Source organism: Poecile atricapillus, chromosome 3 (genome assembly GCF_030490865.1).
Source record: "Poecile atricapillus isolate bPoeAtr1 chromosome 3, bPoeAtr1.hap1, whole genome shotgun sequence".
NCBI lineage: Eukaryota > Metazoa > Chordata > Aves > Passeriformes > Paridae > Poecile > Poecile atricapillus.
Window position 1 is genome coordinate 105,252,828 of NC_081251.1, and position 14,915 is coordinate 105,267,742.

Here is a 14,915-nt window from a genome sequence, read left to right on the forward strand (position 1 = left end):
CACGAACCAAATCAGCATATCCCTGAGTAGTCTCTGTTCTCTCTGTTGCATCTGTTCTTACATGAACAATTTAAAAAGACAGAGCTCCACTGTGCTGCTCTCAGGGCTGTGAGAGTAATTGAAATCACTCCAGTAAGAGCAATGCAGCAACAAAAAAAAGCCAGAGAGTGCAGTCTCATCTCTATCCTCATTGATGCTTGCCATGGCTTACTGCAGCCACAGCTGAGACCCCAGCAAAGAGGTAACTCACTTCTCATCGTTTGCAAATTTAATTCCACTCGTCGTGATGGGGTCAAGGAAGAACCAGTCAAATCCAGGGAAGTATCTGTATATCTGAGAGGAAAAATCTGCATTAGTGGCAGGCACCAGCAGGCCAGTGATACAAACAGCACTAACAGGACAGGCCACTGCCACCCCATAACATCCCTTGGCTGCTGACCATGCTCTCTGCTGTAAGACTGCCCATTTCCACCAGTATTATTTTTCCTCCCCTGTTTCAGGCCTATCTTACCAGCCTGCTCAGGAGCAGGCCCTGTGGGTGCTTACATGGTCAAAGTCTCCAAGTTTCATGCAGGACTTTAGGCAATTCTTCCAGGAAGAGTTTTATCCCAGGGCATTTCACCAGCTTGGCTGCATCTGAGGCCTGGACTGGGTGTCTGCTCAGTTCAGAGCCAGTTCATTCCCATGCTGGACACACGGCTCTGGCACTGCTTATTGTGTGTTCCCAGCAGCTGTCTCAAGTGTAGTTTACAGATACCACCACTGCCCCACAAGTGGTGCAGTTAGCTAAGCTCCATCACTTTTAAAGGTTCATTTCTATGCACACAATTCCATGCCACCAGTGTGTCACTGTGTACTTGCCACAGAAAAGGGGTGACTCCGTGCCTCCTCCCGTATGTTGGTGAATGGAGATTCCAGGATCAGAGCATCCGGAGGTGTTTCTGAAAAGCCAAAGGCAATGTACTGAAATGCAGGGGTGCAGACAGCCAGCAAGGTCAGGGTCTGCCTCATGAGAGCAGCTGCTGCCACGGTGCGCCAAGGACAGCTCTGTCACCACCCCAAACATCTGCGGGAATCTGGGTCAGCAGCAGGCTGCTGGGAAGCGCATCCACGCGTCACACTCACCTCTCTCGCAGAGCCGCCGCACCAGATTTGTTGCAACTCTGTAAAGAAGGAGCATTGAATTGGCACAGGTCCTCTGCAGAGCAGCAGCTCCAGTTGTATCTGGCAGAGGTACAACTCAACAGCCACAAGGTCAATCCCTCACACTGCACGAGGTCCGGGAAGCTGGCCCTGTGCTCCCACCAGCCTCATGTACCTGACTGCCCCAAGTAACATCAGGGGCCTGTGTTTAAGTGAACAAATCCAAGGAATAAACACACCAGGCAGCCCCTTGGATGGACTCCTTTCAGGTGGCTCTCAGGCTCCCAGCACATCCACAGCAGTGGGACACAGCCTCCTACCTCCAGACCACAAGGGCTGAGCAAGCAAGAGGGGAATACTGGATATAGGCAGAGGGGGGCTGTGTTCCAGGCAGCAGGAGTGCAGCATCCCAGGGCTACACTGCAAGTTGCTTCCCTAACTGGGACAGAAAGCAGCAAGGTCTCCCCTATGCATTACCCTAATGAGAGGGATATTTCCAAAGTTGCCAAGTCCTCCAAGCACAGCATATTTCACAAACCTTGAACTCCAGACTGGCTGTGGTCACTAAAGAACTCAGCTGGGGACCAGTCTCAGGACACTCTGACTGCAGTGTTGGGAAACATCAAGAGCATGCTCTGACCCAGAAAGGGATTCTGAACAGGGCAAAAAGTGTAGAGGACAAGACAAAGAAAAAGTCTTTGTCTTCTCTCAAAGAAAGCAGGGTGTTTAGTGTCACAGCAGTGAAGAGCCACTTCCCTGAAATACCTCCCTGAACCAGCATGTATTTCACAGCTTTTGTGGTCTTACAGTTTATCTGTACACAGATCAGCTCAAAGGTAACTCTTGTGTTACCTCTGCTCCTCCACCAATCACAAAGGTAAGAGCTTGTGGTGCTGAACATGACTCGCCTCCAGACAGCCATGGAAAGGGAGGAAGCAGGAAATGAAAGTTAAAAACATGAAGGCAAAGGTACTTGACACCTTGAACTTCCCTGTGCCAGGCATGACCATGCAAACGTCAGAGGTGGCCAGCATCGAAGTCGTGCAGGCATCTACACAAGCACTGATTACACACAGCATGTTCATCAGGGCAGGAGGAAAACCCTTTGTAAGGACAAGGCACACACAAGCATGGCTGGTCTGAGACACTCTTTTAGAATACTAGAGAAGTCTGATGTTCTACTCTGAAAGACAATCTGCAATCTATTATTCTAAGTGTCTTTCTAGTGTGAACCCTCTGGACAATGAAGTTCAAGATCCATTGCTGCAGTCATTCACTGTAGCCCATCTCACTCTGTACAGTGCGAAGGGAGAAGACACCCTCCAGAAATTATACCACAGATGCCAAGCCAAGCCAAGCCAGCCCAGGGATTATAGCAAAACAGCACCTTCATCCAAGGTCAGTGCTTAATGTTCTTTAGGAGTGCCACTAAGATTAGATGCTTACCCTGTGCCCAGGGAGTGTCCCCATATATAGACAGGGTTGTCTCCACTCCGTGCTTTTATCCAGTCGAAGACATGAAGGGCATCATAGGTCATTCCCCTCTCTGACGGGCTGCCTATTGAGTCACCCCAGCCTGGAACACAAAGAGTCCTGCTGAAAATCGCTCAAACTGCTCAGCAGAGCCAGCCAGCTCCTCCCATGCAGCCCATCTACAGCTGCAAAGGGACCTGGGACTTCACCTGTTCGCTGCACTCTGTGCACCTCTACTATTTGGGGCTGAAAGCCCTGATTAAGGGCTAATGACTCACAGTCATTTAATCCGGGTAACTGCTGTCTGCCAAGGAGTTTTTGTGGATTTAGTCAACAAAACCAAGGACTGGATCTCAAACACTGCTACAACAGTATTCTTGCACATACCCACATGCAACAACCCAGCTCCCAAACCTTTCCTGTTTTTGCATGCACCTAACCAATTTGTAAGTGGAGTCTGACAGCCCCGGATTGGACGCTTAGGGCCAAAACCCAACCATGTCTCACAGAGATGTTGCAACATCAATTTGTCTGTGCTGCTCCATCAGTGCCCTCCAGCAATTTTCCACCCTCCTGACTGTTTTGGCTGCATCCAGCACATCTACACGTTGTATGGTCTTAGCAAGCTAGCACCCCACATCCCTTCTAATAAGCAGTCAGAGACGCAGCTGCCAGCAGGACAGAAAAACAGGGCAAGCTTCTACAAATAAACCTCTCCCAAGTGTCTTCTTGATAAAAATGCAATGGATTAATTTCTTTCCTGTATCTGCAATGGCAGTACACTGCAGCCAAGGCTTAAATACTAAGAAGGTGAAAAAAGAGCAGCAGATGCCTGACTGCTGGTGCAGAGGTGCAAAGCAGTCATGGCTTCTGCCAAGTATTGTTAGCAAATCATTTACTCTGTCTTATCTCACTTATGAGCTTTTAGAAGGAAGTAAGGGCAAGTTCAGTTCCTTGTGTGACCTCAGGAAAGTCAACTAGATCTTATGCAAAAGGACTACACCTAGGCAAGCCCATCAGCTTCTGTATGTGCACCTGGGGGATGACTTAAGTGGATGCTGTGACAGCATCCTGTGCCTGGCTCACTCTCTGCTCCTGAGCTCCCAAATATGGGACACATGAGGACACACAGGAGCCAGAGCCCACCCAAATGGACATCAGGAAGCAGTGCTACACAGGAAGGCACTGGAAAGAAATTTCTGGAAACTCTTTGGATGAGTGGGAAAAAGAGAAGCAATAACCACGCCTAATTAGCTGGCAGCAAGTGTTTGTAAAAGAAACCCACATACCTCGATAGTCAAACGTCACCACATGGTATCCGAGGGAGCTGAGAACCTGGAAGGCAGAGAAACACTCAAAGCCATTACAGAGCCTTGCACACCAGCCATCCTCTTGCATCAGGCCAAGGTGCAGGGATTCATTTTATAAAATTATTGACATGTTGAATGGCCAATTTACAGCGTTTCAATGTAGAAGGCAGAGAGCTTTCCAAACCCTAATCATCTCAGCCCACTGGTTTTACTCCGTTTGTTTCCCAGACCTCCTATCAGGGTACCTAGGATGTTGATTATCCCTTTAACAGCTTTGACCTTAAGATCTGCAAATATCCTACTGTTACCCCTACAAAGACTTTCATGTTTTCCAATGAAAGAGTACAACTGCTTCAATTATGTTACTTGAATTGGCATAAATGTAAGCATAACATATAGGAGCCCGTTTCAGAAGGCTTAAACATATAGATCAAAAATGTGCAGTTGCTCTATTATGAATATTTTTTTTTATAACCAATGGTAACCCTAACAAAATCTGTTAAAAAGAAGTAAAAACACTCAATGTTAGACCAACTTGCTTGGAAAAAGTGCCTTGGTAAAACAAATACAAGCATTCCAAGCTACCATTGTTTGATAGAACCTAACAGCTTTGTGGTATACAAAAATCAACAAAAAGTTACAAAAGGATTAAAATGTTGCTCTTGTGGTCTATGCATGATACATCACTTTTAAAAAAGCAATATTAGTACTATGCTATACTCTAAAGAGGAAATATAAAACCAGCACTATTTCTAGTGATACTGGGACTATTTTACTCTACAAATGAAATGACACCTGTCAGCTGAGCATTACTTGTAGCACAATTTTAAGAGATTACATATATTGGGTAGATTTATAAACAAACATTTCACAACCACTTCGGGGCACACAGTATCAAGTGGAGTTGATACAGACAACTGGCACCTGACTGGAAAGGGAGAGAGCACTTCCCACTAGACAAATTAGATGCTGCAGGACAGCTGTTTCTAATGGAATCACTATATGGCATTTTCATATGTTCACTTACACGTTGAATTCCCTGACTGGATGTGCAGAAGATGAAGTTTCTTCCTGAAAAGTTTGGTTTTTAGCTTTACAGTGTGATTTTACTGCTAAGATATCATATACAACCTCACCTTTCCCAGGCCACTAAAAATTATTTAATCTGTTCAGAGCTCACCTATCTTCTATACATGTTAGCTATGTGTTGGCTGCATTGAAGGCCTATTAAAAGCACCAGCAAAAAGGACAGCATCCCAAACTGGTTCATTCTGCTGGAATAAACACAAACCTGGAGTTTCTGGAGTGGTTCTGCTAAGCCCATGTGTGTGTTCACACTGACTGAAAAAGGCAAACTAAGCAGCTTGCCTGGATGCTCTCAGAAGCAAAGAATACCAGACCCAGGAATAGAAACCTTGAGTTTTGGTAAACTGTGCTCTCTGTATATGTACACACAGAAACACACCAAGTCTGTATATTCTGAGCCACTGCTGCTCCTGTCCATCACAATCAAAACCAACTCCTCTGCCTGTCTTGGCCAGCACAAAATGCATTGCAGCAGAGGCTGGTTCCCAGAAAAATGACAAAACAGATCACCATACATGACAGTCTCCTCAACCAATTTTCTGCAACTTAGCTCATCTTTTTTTCCTAAAGGAAATGAAGTATCACCTGCCTCCTTGGGGTTGCTAAACATCATTTTCTAAGCAATCTGAATTTGAAAGATTTTGCAGCAGGGGATCTTGCACTGAATTGCAATAAAGCTTTATGAGTGCCAACACTGACACAAATTATAAAGAGAAGAAAAATCAGACTCAGACCTCTCTGAAATGAACCAGCAAAAACAATTATGGCTCTTTTAGAAACATGACCAAGAAATTGTGTGTGAGAATTTCAGCCAAAAGAGAGTTTAATAAAATTAATTACCCCAAAAATCATTAGAGAAAATACTCAAAGCAATTGTGTTCTCACATAACTCACACCATATTGCTACACCTGGGAAATTCATTGGATTTTCTATAAAACCTTCTGCACATGAGATGGCACCACTCATACAAATGTGCTGTGCCATGAGTAAAGATGAAATCCAGGCTGAATACTCTTAAATGGTACCTTAGATCAGTACTAAGCTAATCAATCAAACTGGGGCTGTAATTAAATAAAACTTTTGATTTTCCCCAGAAACTGTGTTGGTTAGCTCAGCTGGAGCTGGCAGTTAACAACAGCAAATAAAAGACCTTTCAAACATCTTTGAAGATGGGAGAAGTATGCTCACAGCTTTTCCCATATATTTAAATCTCTGTTTAAAGGACACAGAGCCCCAAGAGCCCTGTGCCTGCTGGCAGTGGGCTGTTTGAACAGTCTTCTCAACTCTGTGCACACCTGATGTGTTAATGCAGCTGTTTGGACAACACAGGCAGCCACCTACCTTGTAAAGCTCCACCCGGTGATCCCCTCCTCTGGCAAGAGCGATTGATGAAGAGAAAAGGAGAGGAAAAAAGAAATAAAAACATAAAACAATCAAACAAAAAGAAAGAAACACAAAAAACCTCCAAACCAACCACATTTGTGCATTTAATTTTCCAGAAACATATTTCCCAATTGCCTCAAACAATCTAATAAAAACATGCCAAACATGAACACCATAAATGCTTTGTCACAAGGCTTCAAGGAGACAGCCAGGCTTCGTTGAGGTATGAAGGACATCATTTTGAAGTCAACTTCCCCATTAAATCTTGCCTCACAGCAGGTAAAAATGAACTTTTCAACCCACCCAGCTATCTGCCTTTTCCAAAGCCTGTAATGCATCCAGAACAGTCTGTCCCTTTTTGCTTTGCAAAAATGATCTCTTGCCACAAGTGCTGCCCCAGCCAGTGGTCCTGACTCTCAAAAGTTTGATGCTCCCAGCAGAAATCATGACATTAAGCCAAGCAGGTGGCCCTTAGATTTTCTCAGCTGGCTCCAAGCACAAGGAAAGAAAGGACATGTGCAAAAATGTGAGCAGAGAAAAGCAGAGCTGAACACTGTAAATAAGTCCAGGGGAAGAATCTGCTTTTATTTATAAATATAAACTGAAACCTAGACAATGGAAAGGAATGTGAATTTACTGAAATTTCAGTATTACATACCTTAAGACATATGCACAACATGACATGGCTAATCCATACTCAAACTTTGGTCTAGTATTGGTATTACAGTAAATGTACTCTGGCACTCATGAAAACTCTAAAACTTTCATACCACGACTGGCTTGGTCAGTGCAGTCTCTAAACCAAAATGCCAAATCTTCCTCTAAGAACACATGCACTTGCCAGCCAAAAGCTGTCAGGTCCAACCGTGCTACAAACTACCTAATGCAGTAAAGAACAGGGCAAGATGCAAGGGGTTGCTTGTAAGTGATTGTGAATCATACAAGCCTGAACTTGATGATCCATTTGTTTGAAAAGTCACCTTTCACATGCACACATTTGTGCTTTTTTCATGCTTTCCTTAAAGTGTAACAGGATTTTTTCCTAAGGGGATCAAGTACACATGGCATTTTTGCCTCAGCCCCAGATCACTCAAAGTCAAACCAGGAATGCAGTGCCTTTCACTCATGGTTAATGCAGCAGTAAAACAGTCCTTGGGCAAGCAACTGAATGTGCAGCACAGAAACAAACATATAGTGACACACATTAAATCTGAAATGGCAGTGCCAAGACACCTCCAGCTCCTCCAGTGCACAGAGTGAAATGTGAAATATGTAACTGATCCCTAGTTCAGTCCTTTATCTCAGGAGCACTTGGGGGAGTTGAGAAGGAAATCTAATCAATATACACACAGCAGATACTGGCCCCAAATCACCACCATTAAGCTGCAGAATAGCTTCCCTTTGTATCATTTGCTACACCAAATAAAGGCAAAAGCAAAAAAAACAAAGTGAAGAAATATTTGAAAAACAATACTGCAATTTGATTAAACCTTGCAATGCATCAGCACAAGAAGGCAAGGGCAGTTTTCAAAAAACCCATCTGCTCATGCATTTCCTGGGTTGCAGCACACATCTTCCACACACTGCCCTTGTACCAAGAAAAGCACACTGCTGAGACAAGAACTTGTGTGAAAAATCTTCTTGTGATGTAGAGGCTAGCAAACCTTCACTACCAGCACAGCTAAAACAGTTTTAGTTTACATCATGGAACTTGTTTTCCTGCAATGTTGCTGCTCTTGCAGAGAATCTATGGGCTGACATCAGCTTCGAAAGAACATGCAATCAAGAAAAAACATCCCAAGAACTGACACTCCAAATTCAGCATGGGGTTGATACTCTTTTGTAAAATGAATATTTTTAAGAGAAAAGACCGTGTTCTAATAAACTAACAAAAGCACTGTAACATGTGGAGAGGTGGCAGGAAGAACATGATCCCGAGAAATATCTTCACACTGCATTTTAGCAGTGGTTTTTAGCATCCAGCAACAAAGTACAGAGAACTAACCTACAACTTTAGCCAATAAACAGTCAACTATAAATTTTCAGATTTTAGAAGTGCTCCTGGTCCAGACAAATGTCCTGGACAGATGTAATAATGAAACAAGATCAGCATATGACCTTCCTCTTTCCTTCTGATTTCCCTTCCTCAGAATGTGTTAATTACCAAAATAAACACACAAAAGGAACTGGAAGGTTTATTTAATGCCTGTGAGTAACATATACAGAAGCACTAATACCATCCCATGTCTCAATTCAGAGACTACTATGCTGAAAAGAAGTACTTCTCATCACCTGATTTAGGAAGGATCACAACCTCCTGGCTTCTAGCAGAGGATACAAGGTAAACTATAATATCAGGTATCTCTGATAACTGCAATAAATCTATTCCCACATTCAATAAATGGAGAGGGATCATTCCATAAAACATATGTGCCTTCTTTTAAAAGGAGAAGCACCAAACTAATCTTAGATTTTATTTTGGTTTTAATCATAGAATAGTTTGGGTTGGAAGAGACTTTTAAAGGCCATCTAGTCCAAATCCCCTGCAACAAGCAGGGACATCTTCAGTTAGATCAGTCTGCTCAGACCCCCATCCAGCCTGACCATGAATGTTTTCAGGGATGGGATATCTGCCACCTCTCTGGGCAACCTGTTCCAGTGTTTGACCACCACCTTCATTGCAAACAACTTCTTCCCTGTATCCAGTCTAAATCGACCCTCTTTTAGTTTAAAACTATTTTCCCTAGTCCTATCACCACAGCCCCAAAGGAGTTTTTCTCTCTCTGTCTTTCTTAGAGTGCTGAAACTGTGACAAGCCAGGAAAACACATCCTGAAACAAAGCCATCAGTGTTTTGTGGCTCACCTTGTTCCCGCATTGCCGTGCAGGTAAAGGATTACAGGATGGCTGGAGCCCAAAGCTTCCTCAAACCACAGCTGGTCCTTCCCTCGGGCATTCTTCCACAAGGCTGCAGGGACCGTGTGCCTGTGTACAGAAGGAAAATTTACACTGTCCTGCTGCTACTCAACACTGAAGTGTCTGCCACTCGAATTCTGAGATTTTCTGTTCAACTCCTTCACTCAGGATTACACACCTCACACACACTTTTCATAAAACTGTCCTGATTAGCCGACAAACGATCACATTGAAAAGGCAGTGGCTACAATTCTTTGCACATTTTCACCTCCCATCATCATTGCCCTCAAAACTTAGGGCTGTCTGTGCAAGGCATCAAACTTCAAAGGCACAATTACTGAACTTCCTGCTGCTCTGGGAAAAGAACTGCAGTTCCTCAGCTTTTATGGCACTTAATTACTTCAATTAACATACTTATATATCATAAACAAGATTCACTGCTACGTCAGCAGATGTTCAGAATAATCAAAGGCAGTTGGGCTCAGAAAAAATGTGTAGAGATTAAGAGGCATATCTGACTACAGCCAATCTGAGAAAAAGGGGGAGCCCAGGCCCTGAGGAGAAGATCATGTGTTTTGTTTTCAGGCACAAGGTTCTTGAAGGTGTAACATTTTGTCTGAAAAAGTTACAATCTACAAGAGGCAGGAATTTTTAACTCACAGCAGTTCCTCTGTAGATAAGGTACCTAGTTGGCCTGCAAGAAAGAATTCAACGCTGGTGGAGGAAGGACAGCAGAATGACAGACTGAACAGAAGGTAGGCAATTAAACTGGATAATTAGAATACAAACACACAAAGCAAGTACATGCCCATAACCATCTCAGTTGTTGAGAAGGGGGCTGGCTTACAGCCATCAGAAGTAACTTAAGTACCCACATGCCTTTTTACCTGAAAGGCAGACAAGCTTGCACCTACCACATAGATCCTCCCCGGATGTAAAGCTCAGAGGACAAACTAACAGGGAGAAAGCAATGTAAAAATTCTACTTGTTTGCATGCAGTCACCAGACACCAAGGTCTTGAAGAGGTAAAGAGTCTCAGTAACTGTGAAACTCAAAAATTCTTCAACTGTTCTGTCCCAAGACTTTTGCAAACTTACAACCAAAGCAGGCTGAGGATTTTGTTTCACAAATGTACCAAACACAAGACCTTGCACTGGCTTTTAAAAGCAAGGTTCTAAACTTTTGTGAAAATCTTCCATACATATCAAGGCAAATGACAGCCTCTGAATTGCTACCACAAGCTGGCAGTTCTGTTTTAGCAAAGATACACAGTACAGTCTCAAGGAAAACAAAGTACAAATCCCAAAACTGCAATAAAAACTTATTTTACAGCTTAGCAAGTAGAATTTTAATTGTCCAGGTGAAGAATCAAACAACTATTTATCAGCCTATCCTGGACAGACTGAAGTTTTCAAGTTTCTAAACATGTCTTTCACTAGAATTTACTTAAAGGAAAGAAGTTGTCCTAATTATAAGAATATCTCTACCCCATTTAAAGGTTATGTACTCTGTGAAGAGAGAATCTCTACTGTATTAAAGGACACATCTAAGCTGCACACACGACCGCACACTCCAAATCCTGCACTTCACAGACTGAACATCACTGTCTCTATTAAGGGAACACCCCCTTCCCTCCATTCCAGACACAATTCAGGGTAACAAGGAGCTAAAATGAATTGTACCTACCTGGAACCAGAAAATCATCTTTGTGAGAAAGAAATGACAAATGAGCTCTGACACTGACACTTGTTTTGTGAAGAGAGTAAACTGTGTGTTCCGTTCTCACCCACTCTCCAAATCTTACATATGTTTTATGAACTGAATTTTCCTCCTCCTACTCTGAACACTTTGATCTGTTTTCCTATCTTCCCCCACATGTATTTTGCAAAACAAAATATGAATCAGAATTGAATGACAAAATGTCTAACTGCATGGGTCTGGTCTGATCTGGAGGCAAGATCTTTGTAGTGATGCAGACCTGTAACCTTTATGATTCCAAATTTTGATGTTTCTCTGAATGCACAGGTTGTCTGAATGTGTTTTGTACATTACTGATCCGAGCTCAGATGAGCCCCAGAGATTTGCATACTTTTCAACATGAACTCGGTCACTTGGCAGAGGAAAATACAAACATCCACAAATGAGAGCATGCACAGCAAAAAGACTGAATAGGCAACACCGAGAACAAAAAGGATAAAGACACATAGCACATACTGCACAGAACTGGATTCCTTACCAGACTCCAATGGTTACATCCTCTTCTGGCTGCAAGTAATAATTACAGGTGTGGTTTAAACCTTGATCCTGTGGTCTTTTCAAGTCAATGAAATATGGGACCCTCACTGAAATGAAAAAGAAAGAAGAAACATTTTAATTTTTACCTTTATTTTCTTACAAAAACTTGTTTCACCAAGGCAGTGGAGAGGTCTGCTGTCTATGAAGACCATTTTGTATAGAAGGATGAATTTGCTACAGCAGTGATTTAAAACATGAACAGCAAAGACAGCAAGGTAAGAAGACACAGGCAACCACCAAAAAAATAGGGAACAGGCTAAAATTAAGCGAAGGTAGGGGAGACAGACAAAGCTTCATTTGACAAACATTTAACCATCTCTGTCCAGTCTGCTTTATAAATCTCTGCTGCATCAGTGGCATGGGTTAGCTGATTTGGGTTCAGTCTTTTCCCATAAAATGGAGCTACACTACAGCAGAACCAGGAAAGCTGTCTCTTTGATATTTAGTGGTACAGCAATTATCACACCAAAGCTTTTGTGCTAGTGACACAAAAAGAAATACTGATAATGGTGACAGTCAAATCTCACTTCACCTACCCTCTAAAAAAATCATTAAACTTTACACAAACAAAAACCAATGCAGACAACAGCCGATGTTAACTTTACAAACGTGGACCCTCAGACTGCAACTCCTCTGTGCCTTTGTCATGGTTTAACATCAGCCAGAAATTCAGGCCTTGGATCCTTTGTATCCCCAACTCCAGAACCCCAGGAGTTGCCCTTGAGTCTCTCCAGGTTCCTTTTGCCAGAGACTCCAGGAAGGACCATTCTCCCCAGCAGCAGAGCACTTTTCTTACATCCTGTCCTGTTCTAACTGGCCCAAGGGCTACCACGTGGGCAGTCTCCTGTTTGATCTGTTCAAAGACTTGCTGCTGTTCAGAGCCCCACTTGGAATTATTCTTCTTCCATGTCACAAGATAGAGAGGGCTTAGAGTCTGGCTGTCCTCTGGGATATACATGCTCCAAAAACCCAAAGCTCCTAGGAAAGCTGTGTTTCCTTCTTGCTTGGTCGGTGGGGACGTGGCTGCTATTCTGTTGACCATGTTCATTGGAATCTAATGACATCCATCTTGCCATTTCACTCCTAAAAACTTAATTTCTTGGGCAGGTCCCTTGACCTTACTTTGTTTTGTGGCAAAGCTGGACTTCAGGAGGATCTGGATTATTTTCTCCCTTTTCTCAAAAACCTCCTCTGCTGTATTGTCCCAAATGATGAAGTTATCAATGCACTGCAGATGTTCTGGAGCCTCATCCTTTTCCAGTGCATTCTGGATCTGTCCATGGCAGATGGTGGGACTTTCCACACCTGAGGCAGTAGTTTCCAGGTGTACACACCTCTCCAGGTAAAGGCAAACTGTGGCCTCCACTCTGCTACTGAAGGAATGAAGAAAACTGCATTATGGTGGCACCACTGACATTTTACCACCATGCAGGTCAAACCACAGGGTACCTCATGGTGTGACCCCTCTCTCTCATGCAGGGAAGTGCCTTGTCACAGTAACAGAGACTCTGGTCTGTATTGGCAGGACATAGGACAATTCCTCCTTGAATTGCTGGTGGCCCTCTTTAATTTCTTCTTTAATTTAAATTTTTTAATTCCTTTGACAGTCCGTCCATGGATGAGACACAGGTCCATACCAGGAAGGAGATGGTTTCTTCATATGGCTGGAGTCTGGGAACCAAATTGTCCACTTTTTAGTCTCCTCTTTTCCACCATATCAGTGCCAATGAGCTGACACATAACACTGCTGTGCTCCACAGGAACTTCCAACACATGGTTTGTGCATGCTGGATGTCATCTGGGTTTACACAGAACTGCTCCTTCTTTGAATCCTTACAGACCACCTCCAGCACAGCTGATTCTCTCAGGTACTGGATACCTTGCTCCATGGTGTTCCACTTCTCTTGGTGCACTAAAAGGTCATCCTTGCAAAGATATCTTTCCCTCATGCTTGACAGGAGCCATTTCCAGAGGCTGAGTGTTTCTGGTCTTTTCCCAATCCCCAGCCAAGGCCTGCATCCTGGAACAGGAGCCACGGTTGCTTGGCTTCCTTGGAGCAGCCAGGTAACCAGGGACTCACCTCACAGCTCAACTGGGTGTAGGGATCAGGTGATTATCTCTGTCCCTGCCTCTTCCTCTGGTTGTGAGGGTCCTGCTTCTTTCTTCTTCATCGCTCGCTACACAAACTGATCTGGTCTTGAATTTCTTGTTCTGTACAGGGCCGACTGCTCCTGCCCCAGGTTCAGCTCTGGTTCAGCTGCAGTTTGAGTGGCCACGGTGCCTGCTGCTCTGCTTTCCTTCCCCTCCCCCTGAGGGTGCTGTCCAGTAATGAGCAGAGTCCAATAATTAGCAGCCAGGGCCCAACACCTTGAAGGAATTTCCCCCTCTTTGGAACTGCCGTGGTGATTTTCTTCCAAATATATTGTGCCACTTTACCAAGGTCTCGTATTTGTCCAGGGGTGAACTTCCAAAACCACTGGGGCAAAGCTGGTCCATCTTCTCCCACTCTCCATGCTGCTCATGACTCTCCACCTGCAGGGCAGGTTTCTGAACAATTTCTCTAGAAATCTCTGTTCTGACTCTAAACAGAGAGCCTACTCTAAACAGTAGGCCATACCGAGGAAACCTTGCAAACACAGCAACAAGAACATGCCGCAGGACAATTATTTTGGTCACTTGTGAATGAGCAGAGGCAAGAGCTTCAGTGAGACCTAACAAAGCTCTGCAAAAGCAAAATCACTGAAACCTGTGCTGTTCAGGTTACGTAGCTGTCAGTTCTGACAATCAAAGCACAAGAGCTGCCCTGCACATGTGCACACTTCACAGCAACCACAATCCAAGGTGTGAGAACATGCAAAGCAATCAATCAAAATTAGCAAAGTTATATAAAAAACAAGGTATCCATAGTTGTTCCCTTTAGCTTCCACAGTCAGAGGAAGATATTTTTCTTAACTTCATTACAAAATATAAGCAAAGTTTAAATGCAAAATTAGATTGCTGGATTTAATTTCACTTGCTTGCTGTGTATTCATGCAACTGTGTGGAACCCTTCAGAAAAACACACCTGACACATTGCACAGTTTTCCTGAAGGAAAACTCTTTTGGCTGAAAATTGGCTTCAGTTTGGTCACTCTATTTATATAAAGACACGCTACAGCAACCACCAGGGCCACAGAGAATGCTTTCCAAACCACAGTCTGGGGAAGTTTACAACCCGTCAAACTTTGTGTCCTTTACAAGATGTTCATGTGAAGGGTGAAAGTGAAGGCAAACAAATGAAAGACAAGCACACCCTTCCCCTTGTCTGCT

At 43.6% G+C, this 14,915-nt stretch overlaps 1 protein-coding gene across 1 annotated transcript in view; it reads right to left on the reverse strand.

Moving 5' to 3' along the window:
• Positions 1-14,915, reverse strand: part of ABHD12 (abhydrolase domain containing 12, lysophospholipase) — a 37,952-nt gene that overhangs the window by 3,247 nt on the left and 19,790 nt on the right. The window contains exons 3-10 of the mRNA XM_058834680.1: positions 11,548-11,653; positions 9,261-9,380; positions 6,355-6,385; positions 3,906-3,951; positions 2,590-2,719; positions 1,126-1,163; positions 862-941; positions 251-333 (exon numbers count right to left, since the gene is read on the reverse strand). Coding sequence (XP_058690663.1) covers positions 251-333; positions 862-941; positions 1,126-1,163; positions 2,590-2,719; positions 3,906-3,951; positions 6,355-6,385; positions 9,261-9,380; positions 11,548-11,653 — 634 coding nt within the window. The remainder of the gene's footprint in view (positions 1-250; positions 334-861; positions 942-1,125; positions 1,164-2,589; positions 2,720-3,905; positions 3,952-6,354; positions 6,386-9,260; positions 9,381-11,547; positions 11,654-14,915) is intronic.